Source organism: Salvelinus fontinalis, chromosome 13 (genome assembly GCF_029448725.1).
Source record: "Salvelinus fontinalis isolate EN_2023a chromosome 13, ASM2944872v1, whole genome shotgun sequence".
NCBI lineage: Eukaryota > Metazoa > Chordata > Actinopteri > Salmoniformes > Salmonidae > Salvelinus > Salvelinus fontinalis.
Genome location: NC_074677.1, coordinates 28,867,496 through 28,890,751, shown reverse-complemented (window position 1 = coordinate 28,890,751; position 23,256 = coordinate 28,867,496). Strand labels below are relative to the sequence as shown.

The window sequence follows — 23,256 nt, the reverse complement described above, 5'->3', positions numbered from 1 at the left end:
CAGATGAAACCAAATATAACTTTTTGGTAAAAACTCAACTCGTCGTGTTTGGAGGACAAAGAATGCTGAGTTGCATCCAAAGAACACCATACCTACTGTGAAGCATGGGGGTGGAAACATCATGATTTGGGGCTGTTTTTCTGCAAAGGGACCAGGACGACTGATCCGTGTTAAGGAAAGAATGAATGGGGCCATGTATCGTGAGATTTTGAGTGAAAACCTCCTCCCATCAGCAAGGGCATTGAAGATGAAATGTGGCTGGGTCTTTCAGCATGACAATGATCCCAAACACACCGCCCGGGCAACGAAGGAGTGGCTTCGTAAGAAGCATTTCAAGGTCCTGGAGTGGCCTAGCCAGTCTCCAGATCTCAACCCCATAGAAAATCTTTGGAGGGAGTTGGAAGTCCGTGTTGCCCAGCAACAGCCCCAAAACATCACTGCTCTAGAGGAGATCTGCATGGAGGAATGGGCAGAAAATACCAGCAACAGTGTGTGAAAACCTTGTGAAGACTTACAGAAAACGTTTGACCTCTGTCATTGCCAACAAAGGGTATATAACAAAGTATTGAGATAAACTTTTGTTATTGACCAAATACTTATTTTCCACCATAATTTGCAAATAAATTCATAAAAAATGTGATTTTCTGGAGAAAAAAAATCTCATTTTGTCTGTCATAGTTGAAAGTTACAGGCCTCTCATCTTTTTAAGTGGGAGAACTTGCACAATTGGTGGCTGACTAAATACTTTTTTGCCCCACTGTATATAAAAAATTGATGCACGCATGACTGTAAGTCACTTTGGATAAAAGCGTCTGCTAAATGGCATACATTATTATTATTACATTAACCAGCAATTAGTAAAATAATCAGCGCCTGAGTTAATGGGCTGTAGTATCTGGAGTAGAGATAATCACATTTTAGGCTTAAGATCAACTTTGACTCATTCTTAACTTCTCGATCTAAATTAGAATATTGTGCCGTTAAAGATAACCTATGACCTTGCTATCAAATGTTATTAATGTAGCTGCAGTTTCAACATGATCTACATTTCAGAGGATGCTGTAAATGTTTTTACTTTGTATGAGTCTCTGCCAAAAAGATATCAACTTCCCTGATGATAATTGTTACAATTGACCCAATATGTTAAACAGGTATTGTAGCTAGACCGGTTATCGCTGCTTACCCGCAATAAGATGGAATGTGAACGTGTATGGCACTTGGCACAAAGAGACATTTAACCTGTTATCTGAGATATGTTAAGTTATCTCCTCATGTTAATTTGATTAATTCCTCTTATAGAGTAGCTAGGCCAAGTCACTTTGGTTACCCCTGTATACAGTACTTATCATACAGTTAGGAATTCATCCCCCTTGGATTTCTTCACATGTTATTGTTATAAAGTGGGATTCAAATGGATTTAATTGTAATACTTAGTTAATGATTTACACAAAATACTGTGTAATGTCAAAGTGAAAGAAAAATCTATTATTTTTTTTAATTAAAGGGGGAAAACCCACTAATATATATTTTCAAAATTCAAGTTGGTTGTTGATCATTGCTAGACAGCAATTCAAGTCTTGCCGTAGATTTTCAAGCAAATTTAAGTCAAACTTTAACTCGGCCAGTGTTTACTTGGTAAGCAACTCCAGTGTAGATTTGGCCTTGTGTTTTCGGTTATTGTTCTGCTGAAAGGTGAATTTGTCTCCCAGTGATTGGTGGAAAGCAGACTGAACCAGGTTTTCCTCTAGGATTTTGTGTGTGCTTAGCTTCCTTACATTTTTTTATTTTTTAACTCCCCAGTCCTTGTTGATGACAAGCATACCCATGATGCAGACACCACCATAGTTGAAAATATGGAAAGTGGTACTCAGTCGTGTTGGATATGCCCCAAACATAACGTTTTGTATTCAGGACAAAAACTTAATCCCTTTGCCACATTTTTTGCAGTATTACTTTAGTGCTTTGTTGCAAAACGGATGGATGTTTTGGAATATGTTTATTCTGTACAGGCTTCCTACTTTTCACTCTGTCATTTAGGTTTGTTTTGTAGAGTAACTACAAAGTTGTTGATCCATCGTCAGTGTTCTCCTATCACAGCCATTAAACTCTGTAACTGTTTTAAATTCACCATTTGAAATCCCTGAGCGGTTTCCTTCCTCTCCGTCAACTCAGTTAGGAAGGATGCCTGTATCTCTGTAGTGACTCGGTGTATTGATACACCATCCAAAGATTAATTAATAGCTTCACCATGCTCAAAATATTCAGTGTCTGCTGAACAGAATAAGTTTGTGGAACTTATGTGAATTGTTAAGCACATTTTGGACTTTAGGCTTGCCGTAACAAAGGGGGGGTGTACTTTTATAAGCAAGACATTTTAGTTGTAAAAAAATATATAACTCAATTGTAAACATTTATTGATTTTCTTTTCACTTTGACAGTTTTTTTGTAGATCAGTGTAAAAAAAATCACAATTAAATCCATTTCCATCCCACTTTCTAAATCAACAAAATGTGAAAAGATCAAAGGTTGGGTGAATACTTATGATAGGCACTGTAAAGGCATCCACATACTTCCCAGACGAAACAGTTCGGGAGAGTTTGTGCCTACATTATGACGGCATTTTTTTCAGGTCGCAGTTGTAAATGAGAAATTGTTCTCAGCTGGCCTACCTGGTTAAAGAAAGGTGGGAGAAAAAAAAAGAATATATATATTTTTTTAACGTGATGTTTTTGTTTGTTTCGGCTGTTCAGGGACACAACTTTTTTTCTGGAGGCAAGCCAAAGTTCGGAGCCGAAGTCTACACCCCTTCGTTGGTGATTGGCCAACAGTATGGATTCTTCAACGTCTTTGTTGTCATTCAACTACAGACGACTCGTTTTCATGCACATTCTTTCATTTTAAAATACTGCGTAATCATCTTAGGTAGATGTAAAATTGAGCGACTAAGATCTCCTCGAAAAACCCATCAAAATTAATGACATATTATCTTAGGTTATTTCTGACTATTTTGAGGAAGTTTATACTGGTTATGGCGTCTCAAAATGGCCAAACAGTACTATTGCCGCTTTTTCCTAATTTTTCAAGCGAAGGTCTTTTAAGGGAGTATGCAAGCACACTCGTTCGGTTCGGCTAGGTGCCAGCCGAACTGAAGCATGCTGACACATTAAGATCTGGCCTGGTTACTGGGGTTACCCTCATGAGCAGCCTGTCATTGGACTGTCCTTGTGTGAGAATGTTCCTCATTCCCCTCGCTGCCTGTTGAGCTGCCTGCAATCTTAGAAAAAAAGGTGCTATCTACAACCTAAAAGGGTTCTACGGCTGTCCACATAGGATAACCCTTTGAAGAACACTTTTTGCTTCCAGGTATAACTCTTTTGGGTTCAATGTGGAACCTTTTCCACAGAGGGTTCTACCTAGAACCAAAAAGGGTTCTGCCTGGAACCAAAAAGGGTTCTCCTATGGGGACAGCTGAATAACCCTTTTGGAACCCTTTTTTCTAAGAGTGTGCTTCTCCACTTCCTTTGAGGGAAGAGCGTATCCCTGATTCCTCCCTCCCTCCTTTCTCTCTTCCTTTATCCCTTCATCCTCACCCCCTGCTTTGTCTCAGGGGCTATAGTGGCTACGTACGGCCACCCCCTGCTGCAAATGCACACACAATTCCTGTAGCCGTCAGAGGTAGACCTTGGGCACGCCGCCTGCCCAATGAACCACTGTACCTGCTACCGTCAGGCAGTGTTGTTGTCATGGCAACCCCGTCATCAGCTGTCAACACACTGGGTGCTTCAGGTTACCATGGGTACAGGAGCTCGGAGCCACAATGGTGTATAACCTGCCCAGATTAAGGCAGCACCTGGTCCAAGGTTACGTAACGGCAGCATCGCATTAGTGGAAACCAAGACTGTTTTCAGGGCAGACTTTCATTGTAGCTAGATATGTTTGAGTCGTGTCAGGGACAATTTTAGCATTCTCCTAACCTGCCGTGTTAATTCTCCTAACCTGCGACGTCAATTCTCCTAACCTGCTACAAAAAGTAACTTCTGCTCTTCAAAACTGGCAGACCCGCCCTGAGAACAGTCTTGGTTTCGCCTAATGCTATAAAGCTCAAAGCAGACTTGAAAAGTGTCCATTGGGCAAAGAAATACTGTAGCTTATTATAGGTCTCCTCTCACACAATTCAAACGTTCACAAAGTTCTCCTAACCTGCTACGAAACATTGCTTCTGTTAGTCAAAACTGGCATAACCGCCCTGAGAACAAAATTACCTGTAAATGTCGATCTCGTTTTAACGCGGAACTTCCGCGGTCCGGATTGAATCTAAGCCTAGGTCTCTTTGAAGGGAGCACATTGCTTAACAGTGTCTTCAGAAAGTATTCATGGGATTTTAATTTGTATTTTAGATAAGTATTCAACCCCCTAAGTCAATACATGTTAGAATCACATTTGGCAGCAATTACAGCTGTGAGTCTTTCTGGCTAAGTCTCTAATAGCTTTGCAAACCTGGATTGTACAATATTTGCCCATTATTCTTTTTAAAATTCTTCAAGCTCTGTCAAGTTGGTTTTTGAACATTGGTAGACAGCCATGGGGGGGGGGGGGTGTTACTTGGCTGGGGCAGCAGGTAGCCTAGTGGTTAGAGTGTTGGACTAGTAACCAAAAGGTTGCAAGATTGAATCCCTGGCCTGACAAGGTAATCTAAATTCCTGAGCTGACAAGGTAATCAATAATCTGTCGTTCTGCACCTGACTGTTTCTAGGCCGCCATTGAAAATAAGAATTTGTTCTTAACTGACTTGCTTAGCTAAATAAAGGTAAAATAAAAATACATTTCAGCTTTTGATGTTTTATTCATTTGTAAAAATGTCTAAAAACATCATTTCACTTTGACATTATGGGGTATTGTGTGTAGATCAGTGATACAAAGTAGGCAACTAGATTCAGCCGCAGACAGATGGATGGTCGGGGGTCGGAACATATTTATAATCATTTGTTCAATGCAAATTGACCCCAACTAAACCCCAAAAGAGATTGTATTTGAAAATAGCAGTAATTTCATACCTTGATTACATTGAGACACGATCACATATGTCTATTTTTTATTTGTGGGAATACTCGATAAACAGATTTAATAAATTAAACACATTTTTAGCTGAATTCCTGGTGATTTTCCTTTTTTTTTAACCAAAACTAAATTCCTTCTATAAAACTGTGGGGGGCCAAAAAAATAACAGGTGTGAAATGCTTACCTTACAGTGAAATGCTTACTTACAAGCCTTTAACCAACAATGCAGTTAAGAAAAAATAAGTGTTCAAGTATTTACTAAATATATAAACTGAAAGTAACAATAGATAACAATTTCAAAAAGGAGAAAATAGAAAAATAACAAATAATTAAAGAGCAACAATAAAATAACAGTAACGAGGCTGTATACAGAGGCTACCGGTACAGAGTCAAGGTGCGGGGGCACCGGTTAGTCGAGGTAATATGTACATGTAGGTAGAGGTAAAGTGACTATGGGGGGTAGCCATTTGGTTAGCTGTTCAGGAGTCTTATAGCTTGGAGGTAGAAACTGTTAAGAAGCCTTTTGGACCTAGACTTGGCGCTCCGGTACTGCTTGCCGAGAGTCTTTGGCAATTTTTAGGGCCTTCCTCTGACACCGCCTGGTGTAGAGGTCTTGGATGGCAGGAAGCTTGGCCCCAGTAATGTACTGGGCCGTACACACTACCCACTGTAGTGCCTTGCGGTCGGAGGCCAAGCAGTTTCCATACCAGGCAGTGAAGCAACCAGTCAGGATGCTCTCGATGCTTCAACTTTTTGAGGATATGAGGACCCATGCCAAATCTTTTCAGTCTCCTGAGGGGGAATAGGCTTTGTCATGCACTCTTCACGACTGTCTTGGTGTGTTTGGACCATGACAGTTCATTGGTGAGGAACTTGAAGCGCTCAACCTGCTCCACTACAGCCCCGTCAGTGAGAATGGGGGCGTGCTCTGCCTTCCTTTTCCGTAGTCCACAATCAATTGCATGGTTTTGAATTGCAAATAAAAAAATGTCTGGTCACCAAGCCACAGTTCCAGCGAGGAGGTCTGAGCGCAATATTAGCTTCATGGGTCGTTCTACGAAATGAGTGTCTTTTGCGTCCCTTTGATATTTTAAGTAGAAATGTGTATTATTTCTTCCTTTATTTTTATTGTATATATACATTTTTTTTTTATTCTTCGGAAGACGAATAACTTTTAGTGTTTTTATAACTTTTTTGCTACATTTTACATATACAGTTGAAGTCGGAAGTTTACATACACTTAGTTAAAGCTTGGTCGCAAATAGGTCTTCCAAATGGATAATGACCCCAAACTTCCAAAGTTGTGGCAAAATGTCTTAAGTCATTAAAACTCGCTTTTCAACCATTCCACAAATTTATTGTTAACAAACTATGGTTTTGGCAAATCGGTTAGGACATGTGCATGACACAAGTAATTTTTCCAACAATTGTTTACAGACAGATTATTTCACTTATAATTTAATGTTTCACAATTCCAGTGGGTCAGAAGTTTACATACACTAAGTTGACTGTGCCTTTAAACAGCTTGGGAAATTCCAGAAAATTATGTCATGGCTTTAGAAGCTTCTGATCGGCTAATTGACATCATTTGAGTCAATTGGAAGTGTACCTGTGAATGTATTTCAAGGCCTACCTTCAAACTCCGTGCCTCTTTGTTTGACATCATGGGAAAATCAAAAGAAATCAGCCAAGACCTACCGCTCAGTATGGAGACGCGTTCTGTCTCCTAGAGATGAACGTACTTTGGTGTGAAGAGTGCAAATCAATCCCAGAACAGCAGAAAGGACCTTGTGAAGATGCTGGGGGAAACAGGTACAAAAAGTATCTATATCCACAGTAAAAACGAGTCCAATATCGAAATAACCTGAAAGGCTGCTCAGCAAGGAAGAAGCCACTGCTCGAAAACCGCCATAAAAAATCCACACTACGGTTTGCAACTGCACATGGGGACAAAGATCATACTTTTTGGAGAAATGTCCTCTGGTCTGATGAAACAAAAATAGAACTGTTTTATCGTTATGTTTGGAGGAAAAAGGGGGAGGCTTGCAAGCCAAAGAACACCATCCCAACCATGAAGCACGGGGGTGGCAGCATCATGTTGTGGTAGTGCTTTGCTGCAAGAGGGACTGGTGCACTTCACAAAATAGATGGCATCATGAGGAGGACAATTATCTGGATATATTGAAGCAACATCTCAAGACATCAGTCAGGAGTTAAAGCTTGGTCGCAAATGGGTCTTCCAAATGGACAATTACCCCAAACATACTTCCAAAGTTGTGGCAAAATTGCTTAAGGACAACAAAGTCAAGGTATTGGAGTGGCCATCACAACGCCCTGACCTCAATCCCATAAAAAAATGTGTGGGCAGAACTGAAAAAGTGTATGCGAGCAAGGAGGCCTACAAACTTGACTCAGTTACACCAGCTCTGTCAGGAGGAATGGGCCAAAATTCACCCAACTTATTGTGGGAAGCTTGTGGAAGGCTACCCGAAACGTTTTAAAAGCAATGCAATTTAAAAGCAATGCTACCAAATACTAATTGAGTGGATGTAAACTTCTGACACACTGAGAATGTGATGAAAGAAATAAAAGCTGAAATAAATAATTCTCTCTACTATTATTCTGACACTTCACATTCTTAAAATAAAGTGTTGATCCTAACTGACCTAAGACAGGGAATTTTTACTAGGATTACATGTCAGGAGTTGTGAAAAACTGAGTTGAAATGTATTTGGCTAAGGTGTATGTAAACTTCCGACTTCAACTGTGCATTTTACATATACTGTACATTTTGCATACACATTTTGCATACACATTTTACATACATGGTACTTTTATATAAAGCAATCGCATAACAATAATACTTAATCTAACATACATAAGCTCTTTAAACCCAACCCTCAGCCACTCTCAGCCCATCCCACCTATCACAATAGACCACCCTCGTTTGGTTTCCATGTGCCATATTTTTTTCAATTGTGCTGTGATGTTATACATAATTTTTTTTACCTTTCTAATCGTATAGTTTCCACAGATTGTGAGCTAAAGATGACAACCTTTTCTACAAGTATTATTATATTATTTATTGACAGACTATGGCTTTCCAAATCGCCCAACACTGCTATTTGTAAGGTTAATTTTAATTGCATGTTGTGTTTTTTTTACCATGCCTGAACCTGTGACAAGAAACAATCTAAATAGGAGCAATACCTGAATAAATGATCTGTTGATTCTGTCTCTTCGTAGCAAAATCTACAGTGCTGAGATTGTTGTATGCCCCATATATATAGCATTCTGTTGGTGGCAAGAACTTTTTATAATAATTTAAATTGTGTTGAATCAATTGTAGTTTTTTGTACCAGTTCATAAACCATGTGCTATGGAATTGGTACGTCGAAAATCTCTTCCCATTTATTTTGCAACCTGTATGGCGCAGGTGTCAACATTTTTGTCCTCAGATGAAACTGGTATATTTTTCTATTTATGCCAGTTCTTTTCAGCCAATTTGTATCTATTAATATATGGCAGGCAAACAAGTTCCCTACCTTCTCCCTTTTCCATTTGCCTCCTCCATTTTTGTGGTAGTGCTGCAGTCAGTTGGTTGTAAATTTGGATTGAGCAGATATTCCCATATAAATTATTTTTGATAACTGCATATGTGACATAACTCCTCTGTTTCTATTCATAATATCATTACCAAATATAATGCAATTAAATTTTTTTAAATCCCTAAAGAATGTTTTTTTATTAACCATAACATTTGTCGTAATATTTGTTCTATCTTTTCTGGAGGATAAAACAAATTGTAACCAGCTTTGTATGGCTTGTTTAAGAAAGGGCGATACTTTAGTCGGAAATTAGAAGTTGTAATCTGTATAAAGGCAAAAATACAATTTTTGAACAAAGGATGAGCCTTTCTTAATAATCTACTGGAGAACCATTTTGGGTTTACCTTATGTATGAGTGAAGCTTTTAGTGAGAGCTTTAATATGTAATCATTTTAGCACCCCGAACTCATATTCATTATATAAATAGGCACATTTAATTTTGTCTGGCTTAGCATTCCAAATTAAATATTTTTTGCTCATATGATTTAAAAAACGAGTCATCTGGAATAGGCAATGCCATTAGTAAGTAAGTAAACTGTGATAGGACCAAAGAGTTAATCTATGTGATTTTTCCATAAATAGACAAGTATTCACCTCTCCATGGTTGCAGAATTATCTATTTTTGCTAACTTTCTATTGAAATTAATTGTGGTAAATTAATTTATATATTTTTTTAGATGTGAATACCAAGTATGTCCACCATCAACCCATTTTATTGGTAAACTACAAGATAGTGTTAACACTGTATTTTTTAACGATCCAATACGTAATATGTCATAATTAGGTTTTAATCCAGAGAGGCTAGAAAAGTGATCAAGATCTTCAATGAGACTGCAGGGATACAGATTGCAGATTTAAGAAAAAACTAGAGTCATCAACATACATTGACACTTTAGTTTTTATCCCCAGGATTTCTAACCCCTTAATGTTCTTGTTGGATCTTTTTAATAGCTAGCATTTCAATGGCCATAATAAATATATGTTTTACTCCTCTTAACAGCTCATTGCTTTCTGAGAAGTAACCATTATTTACTATTTTACGTCTGTGGTTGCTGTACATAACTTTAACCCATTGTATAAGAGATTCACCAAAATTAAAGTCATCCAGGCATTTATATATAAATTCTAGTCCTACTTTATCAAACGCCTTTTTAAAATCAGCTATGAAGACCAGGCCTGGTATCTTCAATGTTTCATAATGTTCAATTGTTTCAAGTAATTGCCGTATATTATCTCCAATAGAGTGTCCATGTAAAAAAAAACTGTCTGATCAGGATGAACAATAACTGGTAAAACTTTTTTATTTTTTGTGCTATGCATTTCGCCAGGATTTTTGCATTCACAACATTGAAGTGTTAGAGGCCTCCAGTTTTTTAAATGGACTGGATCTTTATACTTACCACCTGGGTCCTGTTTTAGTAGTAATGAAATCAGACCTTTTTGTTGAGTACCTGATAGTCTACCATTTGTATAAGAGTAATTAGAACATGCTAATAATGGATCTTTGAGTACATAAAAAAAGGTCTGATATACCTCTACTGGTATACCATCAAGCCCTGGTGTTTTTCCAGACTGAAAAGATTTTATTGCCTCAAAAGGTTCCTCTTCTGTAAGTTGGCCTTCACACAGGTCTTTCTGTAAATGTGTTAATTTTACATTATTATTATTATTATTAGGAAAGAAATCCTTACAGTTAACATCATTCAATGGAAATGGAGGAGACTGCATAATCATGGATAACTCCATAATTGGTAGAATTTCTATGTTGAAAATTTTCCATCCATTTCGCTTTATTTTTCTAATACATTACACTTGATCGTTCTTGAATAAGTACATCCATTTCTTTTTGTTTTTCCTCTAACCTATTTTGTGCCTCTATAGTACAGTTTCCTTTACTATCTACCTGTGCTGTTACTTCCTCTATTTCCTTTATTAGTCTAACCTCTTTTGAGCTAGACTGCTTTAGTTTTAATGATGAGTATTGTATTAAATGGCCTCTAAAAGTACATTTGAAAGTGTCCCACACGATAAGGGGATCTGCTGTACCTATGTTGTGCAAAAAAAATGTATATATTAAATGTAGTACACTTTAATATAAACCACATGGAACATTTAATACATCTGGTTTTGACAGGTGCATACTCTGTGACTTGTAGGAAGATTTTAACCCACTTAACCCCAACACTTCTCCAAGTTTTCACTTGATTATTTATGTCTTATGATTAATGATTCATTTTAAGGTTAAAAAAAAACAACAACAAAAAACCTGTCCCTCATTTTAAGGTCAACCCTGTTATGTGAACTGAACCCTCATTTTAATATGGTGAAACTATTCCTTTTAAAAACAAAACATTTGAAAGGAACTTTGAACATCTAATAGTCAAGTCTACTATTTTTGGCAATTTTCTGGTGTTTTTTGGTGGAAACCTGAGCAGGTCGAGCATAACACGTCAACACCGTTACCAATTGACAGACATCTCTGCAGAGGGCGAGTATTTGTCAGACACTTCTCATCTGATTTGTTGCTTTTCTTTTCTTATTTGGGTTGAGGGGACCAGGACCATTGGAACAACAGAAAGAGGACATACTGTATCTTGCAGTCAAGTTTGCATTAGGAGCTTCTAAATGAATGTGGTATTTCACATTTCAAGTAGTTTCTTTGTCTTTTATTGTTTTCTCATCAGTCAAGTAAGGATTTCAGAATGGTTGTATACAGTCTTTACAAAGCAGTGTACTTTTAGCAGTGATAGTCAATATAACAACACTTCAAATGGGATTTTTCCACAAGGTCTCTGAGCCAAGTTGCTATGGGGACAAGCCCCAATGTGACACTTGTGGTATAGTAATCACGTTACGACTAGTTCAAGGGCCTCAATAATATTTTGATTGCAATATAAGATTGAATTTAAACGGTTTGACATTGGGTTTTTAATCAATCCAGGGGCTTCACCCTTGTTAGCTCACCAAGAAAGGGCTACTGTATGGAACTAGATTTTACCCTATGTAAACATATTAAATCTCCCGTGGTATCTACTGTTGATACAATGGAACAACATGAGAGCTCTGTCAGGCTCAAGTGCGAGGACTAGATTTCATAATACACTCAACGCTTGGTAGAGTGCCTATACACAACTAAAAGAGCCGTAATGGAATGGTGGCAGAACAATGCTCAGGCTCCCAAACAAGTGTTAGGAAACTCCCCCATTTTGGATCCCAAAGGGTGGCTGGGTCACTCATCCCTCAGAAAAAATAGGTTACGAAACAAGCATTTGTTTCATTATGGCAACTTTTCTCCTCCGCTGAACTGTTTAATGATTGATCGAAAAGCCTAGATGGCCAAACTGATAGTAATTACATGAGAGCCGTTGATTGTGACAGTGTTCAGTCAGTGGAGCAATTGGAACGTGGAGAATTAACAGGCCTGTTTCAGGCCAAAGTACAGCCAGCCAGATTTCCACTCTGGGATTGGTTAAAGCTGGTCAATGGAGGGAATTACATCAGACAGTCAAATTAATTGATATATGAGGTAGGCCTAATTATTAAAATGAGAGCTGATCATTGAGGACTGTAGGACTATAGGCTGGTCTCATTGGAGTATGATAACTCAAGGAAGCTTGATGGGGACATTACAGCCACAACCTACCACTCTCTCTCTCTCTCTCTCTCTCTCTGATTCAGTCTCTCTCAATCTCTATGGTATATGACTGTTATATCTGGTTGCTATAATCACCCTATCCCTTCTTCCCTCTTCCTTCCACGCTTTGATCTCTCTTCCTTCCTGTTATAACGCCTCCATTTAGCTTTTTTTTCTCTCCTACAGTAACTGCCCCTTCTCCCTGGCGGCTGCCCTGGCACGGGCTACAACAGACAGTGTTCTGCAGAGTGACCTCTCCATCTACCACATCCAGAAGACTGTTGAGGATGGAGTAGACCCTTTCCCCCGTGAGTCCCTTGTCAGCCCACGCCTGACATGCAATATCAGGTCATGTACTGACCTAGCTAGGCTACTGTATGGACAGAGTTACTTGTTATACAATATATTAGCTTAAATTCAAAGCCTTTGTCAGTTTAGGTGTTGTTTCAGTCAACACCATGGACAAATTAGAAAAATCACTATTTGTATACTCAGCTAATACTTAGCATTAAAACAGTTGCACTTCCTGGCTCACTTTTTTCATACCACAGTTTGATGTCATCCACTGTCACTTAGAATTCCCTTTACTTTGTTAGTGACAAAATAAAGCACTCTGTGGAGCGAACAAGAGAGAGCAGAGGTCTTTAAGAAAAGCAGGAAACAGCAGTCTAAATAACCCTGCAACACTCTAAGATCTCTGTGTTTTTGCCAGGGAGAGAGAGAGAGGCAGAAAGAATGCAGGGGAAATATAATATATATATATATATATATATATATAGTTGAAGTCGGAAGTTTACATACACCTTAGCCAAATAAATTTAAACTCAGTTTTTCACAATTCCTGACATTTAATCCTAGTAAAAATTCCCTGTCTTAGGTCAGTTAGGATCAACACTTTATTTTAAGAATGTGAAATGTCAGAATAATAGTAGAGAGAATTATTAATTTCAGCTTTTATTTCTTTCATTACATTCCCAGTATGTCAGAAGTTTACATACACTCAATTAGTATTTGGTTGCATTGCCTTTAAATTGTTTAACTTGGGTCAAACGTTTCGGGTAGCCTTCCACAATAAGTTGGGTGAAATTTGGCCCATTCCTCCTGCAGAGCTGGTGTAACTGAGTCAGGTTTGTAGGCCTCCTTGCTCGCACACGCTTTTTCAGTTCTGCCCACTAATTTTCTATAGGATTGAGGTCAGGGCTTTGTGATGGCCACTCCAATACCTTGACTTTGTTGTCCTTAAGCCATTTTGCCACAACTTTGGAAGTATGCTTGGGGTCATTGTCCATTTGGAAGAACCATTTCCGACCAAGCTTCAACTTCCTGACTGATGTCTTGATGTTGCTTCAATATATCCAGATAATTTTCCTGCCTCATGATGCCATCTATTTTGTGAAGTGTAGCAAAGCACCCCCACAACATGATCCTGCCACCCCCGTGCTTCACGGTTGGGATGCAAGCCTCCCCCATTTTTCCTCCAAATATAACGATGGTCATTATGGCCAAACAGTTCTATTTTTGTTTCATCAGACCAGAGGACAAAAAGTATGTTCTTTGTCCCCATGTGCATTTGCAAACCGTAGTCTGGCTTTTTAATGGTGGTTTTGGAGCAGTGGCTTCTTCCTTGCTGAGCGGCCTTTCAGGTTATGTCGATATAGGACTCGTTTTACTGTGGACATAGATACTTTTGTACCTGTTTCCTCCAGCATCTTCACAAGGTCCTTTGCTGTTGTTCTGTGATTGATTTGCACTTTTCGCACCAAAGTACGTTCATCTCTAGGAGACAGAACGCGTCTGCTTCCTGAGCGGTATGACGGCTGCGTGATGGTGTTTATACTTGTGTACTATTGTTTGTACAAATTCCACTGGGAATGTGATGAAGAAAATAAAAGCTGAAATAAATCATTTGGCCGGCAGGTAGACTAGTGGTTAGAGCGTTGGACTAGTAACCGAAAGGTTGCAAGATAAAATCCCCATTCTGACAACGTAAAAATCTGTACTTTTGCCCCTGAACAAGGCAGTTAACCCACTGTTCCTAGGCCGTCATTAAAAATAATAAATTGTTCTTAACTGACTTGCCAAGTTAAATAAAAAAATTATATTTTTATTCTGACATTTCACATTCTTAAAATAAATTGGTGATCCTAACTGACCTAAGACAGGGAATTTTACTCGGATTAAATAAGTCATTGTGAAATCGGATCATTGTGAAAAACTGAGTTTAAATGTATTTGGCTAAGGTGTATGTAAACTTCCGACTTCAACTGTAAGTTTTATTTTTGAGATTCTTTAAAGTAGCCACCCTTTGCCTTGATGACAGCTTTGCACACTCTTGGCATTCTCTTGAAAAGTTTTATTTTGGTCTCACCTGACCATAGCATCCAGTCCCATTGAAAGTTCCAGTAACGTTTGGCAAACTGTAGGCACTCAAGTTTGTTGTTTGATGACAGCAAAGGCATTTTTATGGCAACCCTCCCAAACAACTTGTTGTTATGTAGGTGGCGTCTGATCGTAGTTTTGGAGACTTTCTGACCCAAAGACCCAACTAACATCTGCAATTCTCCAGCTGTGATCCTTGGAGATTTTTTGACCACTCAAACCATCCTCCTCACTGTGCGTGGGTTCAATGTAGACACTCGTCCTCTTCCAGGCAGATTGTTTAACATCTCAGTTACTTTAAACTTCTGGAAATGGGCATTTTCAACCATTGAGATATTTTCTTATAGCCATTTTTGTCACACATAATTACTGTATTCTCGGGTCTTTCACATAGTGATGGATGACTATAGGAACTTGGCCTGTGTGTCACCTCATATTTATACCCCAGTGAAACAGGAAGTCATGGCTTACCACTTAAGTGTTCCTAGTCATTCAGGTGAATTTAAAAACTTGAAATAATAATGGGAATATACTTAAGTTAGATTTTACTCATAAGAATTTCTAGGGGTGCCAATAATTGTGGCACATATGTTTCATAGAAAAATATTTATTTCACTTTTTCACATTCATTTTATTCAATCATTTTACTTCAATTAAAGGTTAGATTTTTGTGAATATTTCGAATGAAAGACCAAGAGGATAAACAGCAAAGACATTTTTTTTCACAGCCCGTTTTGCTCATATTTGCCAAGGGTGCCAATATTAGTGGAGGGCACTGTATATATGATTTTGGCTCAAGTAATTTGTGTGACAAGGTTGCTGTCTTGGGACGGAGGGTGGGTTGGTGAAAGCCATAATGAGAGTGGGTAAGAGGTGGTAAGAATGGAGGATACCAGTCTGTTTAGCCGGGCTCACACACAGACAAACACACACACGCAGAGCTCATACTGCTCCCTGACAGGGTTCTGGGATGGGATGGGAGGTTCAATTTAACTACAGAGCCTGGGGAGCTAGGGAGAGGAATGGAGAGGAATGGAGAGGAATGGAGAGGAATGGAAAGAAAGGAGTGTGAGGAGTGGAGGGTGGAAAGAACATTTCCTTAGTTCCACTAAGTGGAGCAGAGAATTCATTCAACATGACGTCGTCCAGATATCTATTGCAGGGGGCTATGGGATCTTAAGGCTCTTACGATGAATCTATAGGACTCTATAGGAAGCATCAGATCTTCTCAAGACGAGTCAGTTCCCCTACTATCCTGTAAGTTACTAATGAACAATTAACCCTTCGCAACAAAGAGCCCGTCCTCCCCAGTTAAGGTGCCACCAACCTACTGTGATGGGAACATCACATATTAAGACGTTTTAAAACGTACAGAAATAACAAACATCCACATTGAAGCTGAACTGAATGTTTGATGAGTTCTGTTCAAATGCGGCAGATACAGTAGCTTAGCGTTTACTGCAATGGCCCAGTAGCCAAAAGGTCGCTGGATCGAATAAGCGAGCCAACAAGGTGAAAAATCTGTCGATGTGCCTTGAGCAAGCTACTTAACCCTAATTTGCTCCATGGGCATCGTACTACTATGGCTTTTTCCACCCAGGCTTTTTTACTATTTTCTACATTGTAGAATAATAGTGAAGACATCAAAACTATGAAATAACACATATGGAATCATGTAGTAGCCAAAAAAGTGTCAAACAAATTCTTCAAAGCAGCCAACTTTTGCCTTGATGACAGCTTTGCACACTCTTGACATTCTCTCAACCAGCTTCATGCGGAATGCTTTTCCAACAGTCTTGAAGGAGTTCCCACATATGCTGAGCACTTGTTGGCTGCTTTTCCTTCACGCTGGGGTCCAACTCATCCCAAACCATCTCAATTGGGTTGAGGTCGGGTGATTGTGGAGGCCATGTCATCTGATGCAGCACCATCACTGTCCTTCTTGGTCAAATAGCCCTTACACAGCCTGGAGGTGTGTTTTGAGTCATTGTCCTGTTGAAAAACAAATTATAGTCCTACTAAGCGCAAACCAGATGGGATGGCGTATTGCTGCAGAATGCTGTGGTAGCCATGCTGGTTAAGTGTGCCTTGAATTCAAAATAAATCACTGACAGTGTCACCAGCAAAGCAGCCCCACACCATCACACCTTCTCCTCCGTGCTTCACGGTGGGAACCACACATTACCTACTCTGCGTCTCACAAAGACACGGCGGCTGGAACCAAAAATCTCAAATTTGGTCTAATGGTCTAATGTCCGGTCTAATGTCCATTCCTCATGATCTTGGCCAAAGCAAGTCTCTTCTTCTCATTGGTGTCCTTTAGTAGTGGTTCCTTTGCAGCAATTCAACCATGAAGGCCTGATTCACACAGTCTCCTTTGAACAGTTGATGTTGAGATGTATCTGTTACTTGAACTCAGTGAAGCATTTATTTGGGCTGCAATCTGAGGTGCTGTTAACTGTAATGAACGTTTCCTCTGCAGCAAAGCTAACGCTGCGTCATCCTTTCCTGTAGCGGTCCACATGAGAGCCAGTTTCATCATAGCGCTTTATGGTTTTTGAGACTGCACTTGAAGAAACTTTAGAAGTTCTTAAAATTTTCCAGATTGACTGACCTTCATGTCTTAAAGTAATGATGGACTGTCATTTCTCTTTGCTTATTTGAGCTGTTCTTTCCATAATATGGACTTGGTATTTTTACCAAATAGGGCTATCTTCTGTATACCACCCCTACCTTGTCAAAACACAACTGAAGCTCAAACACTTTAAGATGGAAATAAATTCCACAAATTAACTTTAACAAGGCACACCTGTTAATTGAAATGCATTCCAGGTGACCACCTCATGAAGCTGGTTGAGAAAATGCAAAGAGTGTGCAAAGCTGTCATCAAGGCAAAGGGTGGCTACTTTGAAGAATATAAAATATAAAATATATTTTGATTTGTTTAACACTTTTTGGGTTACTACATGATTGCATACGTGTTATTTCATAGTTTTACTGTCTTCACTTTTATTCTACAATGTAGAAAATCGTACAAATAAAGAAAAACCCTTAAGTAGGTGTGTCCAAACTTTTGACTGGTAATATATAAACTCAGCAAATAAAGAAACGTAGCTTTTTCAGGACCCTGTCTTCCAAAGATAATTAGTAAAAATCCAAATAACTTCACAGATCTTCATTGTAAAGGGTTTGAACACTGTTTCCCATGCTTGTTCAATGAACCATAAACAATTAATGAACATGCACCTGTGGAACGGTCATTAAGATACTAACAGCTTACAGACCGTAGGCAATTAAGGTCACAGTTATGAAAACTTAGGACACTAAAGAGGCCTTTCTACTGACTCTGAAAACCCCCAAAAGAAAGATGCCCAGAGTCCCTGCTCATCTGCGTGAACGTGCCTTAGGCATGCTGCAAGGAGGCATGCGGACTGCAGATTTGGCCAGGGCAATACATTGCATTACTGTGAGACACCTAAGACAGCGCTACAGGGAGGGAGACAGGACAGACAGCTGATCGTCCTCGCAGTGGCAGACCATGTGTAACAACACCTGTACAGGATCGGTACAGAACATCATACCTGATGGACAGGTACAGGATGGCAACAACAACTGCCAGAGTTACACCAGGAACACACAATCCCTCCATCAGTGCTCAGACTGTCCGCAATAGGCTGAGAGAGGCTGGACTGAGGGCTTGTAGGCCTGTTGTAAGGCAGGTCCTCACCAGACATCACCGGCAACAATGTTGCCTATGGGCACAAACCCACCGTCGCTGGACCAGACAGGACTGGCAAAAAGTGCTCTTCACTAATGAGTCACGGTTTTGTCTCACCAGGGATGATGGTCGGATTCGCGTTTATTGTTGAAGGAATGAGCTTTACACCGAGCCCTGCATTCTGGAGCGGGATCAATTTGCAGGTGGAGGGTCCGTCATGGTCTGGGGCGGTGTGTCACAGCATCATCGGACTGAGCTTGTTGTCATTGCAGGCAATCTCATCGCTGTGCGTTACAGGGAAGGCATCATGTGGTACCCTTCCTGCAGGCTCATCCTGACATGACCCTCCAGCATGACAAGGCCACCAGCCATACTGCTCGTTCTGTGCGTGATTTCCTGCAAGACAGGAATGTCAGTGTTCTGCCATGTCCAGCAAAGAGCCCGGATCTCAATCCCATTGAGCACGTCTGGGAACTGTTGGATTCGGAGGTGAGGGTTAGGGCCATTCCCCCCCAGAAATGTCCGGGAACTTGCAGGTGCCTTGGTGGAAGAGTGGGGTAACAATTCACAGCAATAACTGGCAAATCTGGTGCAGTCCATGAGGAGGAGATGCACTGCAGTACTTAATGCAGCTGGTGGCTTAATGCTTAATGCAGCTTATGTTCATACAAATATTTGCACATGTTACATTTGCTGAAAATAAATGCAGTTGACAGTGAGAGGACGATTCTTTTTTTGCTGAGTTTATATATGTACTCTATTTACACTGAGTGTACAAAACATTAAGAACACCTTCCTAATATTGAGTTGCACCCCCTTTTTGCTCTCAGAACAGCCTCAATTCGTCAGGGCATGGACTCTTCATGGTGTCAAAAGCGTTCCATATTGACTCCATTGCTTCCCACAGTTGTGTCAAGTTGGCTGGATGTCCTTTGGGTGGTGGACCATTCTTGATACACACGGGAAACTGTTTTGTGTGAAAAAGTCAGCAGCATTACATTTAACAATATAATCATAGTGTTACTCCTCACAGGCAAACAAAAGACAGGGGAGAGAGACATGCGAGTGTAGGCGTGCAGACAATAAGTGACCTATTCCCATGAAATCTGGTAGGAGCGCAGTCTGCAGCACACAGACGGAGACGGTGTGGAAGAGAAAATGTCAGCCATCCCCTCCGGGAGACCCAGCCGGAGAGATCACTTCATCATGACATCCTCTTTTCCCCTCCTTCATCCATCTCTCTGTCCTTTTCCCCAGCCCCCAACCCATTTGCCAGATGGCCTCTCTTGCCCACTTGTCCTTAATTCCACTGGAACCATCTTCTCTCTTCCATTGAGCTGTTTCCCCTTTTATTCCCTGTGTAAGGACCCAATGTTAGCTTACATGAGTGGTTTTGGGTTGGTTCAAGTGTGACATCTCAAGTATGGAAAACAGGGGTTCCCAGACTAACGGGTCATTTGGGACTGAATACGTGTGTGTGTGTGTGTGTGAGAGAGAGAGAGAGAGAGGGGGCACATATTTGGGCATAGGAGCACATTGCTGTGCCTTCCTTTGATTACTTGTGTGTGGTTGCATGTCAGACAACAGGTCTCACATTCAGGTAGCCTAGCAGCAGGTAGCCTAGTGGTTAGAGCTTTGGACCAGTAACCAAAAGGTTGCTGGATCGAATCACCGAGCTGACAAGGTAAAAATGTGTTGTCTTGCCCCTGAACAAGGCAGTTAACCCATTGTTCCTAGGCTGTCATTGTAAAAAAGAATTTGTTCTTAACTGACTTGCCTTGTTAAATAAAAACATGAGTGTATATTATTCAGCACATTCTTTTCATGTGACTATATGCATCTGTATGCCATTCTTTTCACCAGTGCACTAATGCATCCATGTATAGTGTGTAGTGTACTGTATGTGTGTGAGCCTGTGGTCTGATCACATGCCATTTGTGTGTTTGTTCATGCGTGTGTCATCTTTTAGAGATTGAGTCGGTGGCATTTGCCAGGCTCATTTTCAACAAACTGTGTGAAACATGCTGCCTGTGGCTGAAAGACTTCCCTTACCGCCGCCGGCCTCAGCCCTACTATGAGACTTCCATCCATGCCATCAAAAACATGCGCCGCAAGATGGAGGACAAACATATCGTCATCCCCGACTTCAACACTCTCTTCAACATACAGGTAAGCATGAACAGAGTAGTCATTAACCACAGGTCTAGGATCAGTTCAACATACAGGTAAGCATGAACATAGTAATCATTAACCACAGGTCTAGGATCAATTCACTCTAGCATGGTTAATGAGGATAGAAGATTTCAACTACAGATCTAGGATCAGATTACCCTTCAGTTCTAACCATAACCATTAGGGGGATGTGGATTCAACTCTTTAAATTCAATTACCATTAAAGTGGTGTTTCTGGTTAAGCATAAGAAGAAAGGGTGGGAAAGGAGGGCTCTAGTACTACTATAGTTCTGCCCTATGGCTTGTCTCTAGTGGCCTTAAAAGTGCTTACTCTAAAAGAGCTCGCTGGAAACCCCAAGACACACGGCGTATGAGCACAAAATCAATACATTGTTCTTGGCACCACTCATAAGATTACCCTCCTATCAAAGATGGACTTCAGGATTTATGTCCTTGTTTGAATGTTTCTTGGCAACGTTTGGCCTAAAACTTGATGCAAGAACAATAATACACAGTATCACCATGTGATATAGCGCATTTCAATTCAGGAAATAACAGGACATTTCTATTCCAAATTCTTCTCTTCAAAATCATTGTCCACTGGCTAAAAAGAGACCACTTTATTATTCTGTGTATATCAGCTAATTAAGAGACTAAGTGGGTTAACCCAGTGGCTAATCCAGATGCCCTGCAGGGAAGCTACCATCTCACTTCACTATAGGGAGAAGATCAATAAAACTCCACTATCCAACTTATTCCCAATACAGCCCCAATGAGAGCAGTAAATAATAGCACATTAGGTGGCTGCCAGTGAATTAAATGCTTCTAATAGCATTATTGGCCATAGTGCTCTAGCGTGCTCCCTTGGGCATGAGGGAAATTATTTAAATGAAGCAGAACAACACACCCTAACAGCCCACCCCCCCACACACCACACACACACACACACACATACACACACAAACAGACTGACAGACTGACACACACACGCCACACCCCAGGCTGATAATAGAATGTTATCTGAGCCACACAGTCAATCAGATCTGTCATTGAAATCATATCGTTATTGGTTTGCCAGTCATCCCAAATGATTATGGACACTTCCCTCACATCCCTTCTGAACCAACCGACCAATGAGACATCCCAAACAGGCAGACGCACCAGCTCAAAGATCGTCATATAAGGAGATAATTTTTCCGTCTGATCAAATGTTTATTCATTCTATTAAGCATGCTACTGGTGGGTAAGCTGGCTAATTGGCATTAAACCCCAGTTAATTAAAGCAGATGGATGAGTGGAGACACAAACTGGTTATATTTGGATTTGCATATTCGCGACGAGGCACTACACATGCCATTCATGGAAAACGCACAACGTCATGAGAGTGACACACAACTATGCTGTATACGCAATGGTAATTTAGAATTTACTATGACCAGTTAAGTTTGTTTATGGAACCTTGTTGTAAAGAGGATTGAGATTGGACAGATGAATGCTTTGCATTGCTTCATACTCTGATGTTTACAAAGCATGAAAGTCTCTATACATGAATCACCATCATGTTACAACAAGTGATGACTCCAATGAAGGGAAGAAATATTGAAGCTATATGACATTGCAGGTCATACTGTTTTAACCTTTGACCTTACACTGTGTGTTTTCAGGACCAGGAGGAGCAGGCCTTCTTCGCCGTGTTCGATGGCCACGGGGGTGTGGACGCTGCCATCTACGCCGCCAACCACCTCCACGTCAACATGGTGCAACAGGAGTGCTTCAGCCAGGATCCAGGGGAGGCCCTTTGTCGCGCCTTCAGAGTCACTGACGAACGCTTCATCCGGAAAGCTAAGATGGAGGTATGGGCTCAAACATTGGCCACATTAATCTTGAAGGTTTAATTTCAATACTACTGGTATTGTAGAACTGCAGAGATGCAAGGTTAGTTCAAATGTCTGAGCATTTGTTATTACTGTTCAGAATTTGCATCTAAAAGATGTAACATTTCTGTGAATCATAGTAAACAGTTATTACTGTACACTCATGTTTTTATGTCTAAATGTGTGTGTGTGTGTGTGTGTGACAGAACCTGCGCTGCGGCACCACGGGAGTGGTGACCTTCCTGAGGGGGCGGACCCTGTACGTGGCCTGGCTGGGGGACTCTCAGGTCATGCTGGTCAAGAAGGGCCAGGCCGTGGAACTGATGAAGCCTCACAAGCCTGACAGAGAGGTAATGCACACAGACACACACGCAAAACACACTCACTTAATCACTGTTCACTTCACACACAGGCGCTAACATCACTTGAGCAGAGATGTCTGTCACATATACAAGCACATACCATTATACATAATGCCGTCTTTCTCTCTCCCTCTACAGGATGAAAAGCAGCGTATTGAAGCTCTGGGAGGCTGTGTCATCTGGTTCGGCACATGGAGGGTTAATGGCAGCCTGTCCGTATCCAGAGCCATAGGTACACCAACAATCACCCTATGCCTTATACAATTATATAGTACAATATACATATATAGTACAATATACAGACTGCAGCTGCTGTACCATGCCTGTTGCTGAGTCCCCCCTGGACCCCCTCTGGTTGGAGGGGGGGGGGGGGGGGGGGGGGTTTACCTTGGTCACCGCCAGTGTGAATGAGAGGAGTGTTGACAGAATTGAGAGGTCAGCAAGGGGTCGG

At 40.5% G+C, this 23,256-nt stretch overlaps 1 protein-coding gene across 1 annotated transcript in view; it reads left to right on the top strand.

Moving 5' to 3' along the window:
• The window catches only part of LOC129868364 (protein phosphatase 1E-like), a 105,998-nt gene that overhangs the window by 76,854 nt on the left and 5,888 nt on the right, over positions 1–23,256 (top strand). The window contains exons 2-6 of the mRNA XM_055942293.1: positions 12,487–12,608; positions 20,367–20,566; positions 22,234–22,422; positions 22,650–22,793; positions 22,944–23,037. Of these exons, the coding sequence (XP_055798268.1) occupies positions 12,487–12,608; positions 20,367–20,566; positions 22,234–22,422; positions 22,650–22,793; positions 22,944–23,037 (749 nt within the window). The remainder of the gene's footprint in view (positions 1–12,486; positions 12,609–20,366; positions 20,567–22,233; positions 22,423–22,649; positions 22,794–22,943; positions 23,038–23,256) is intronic.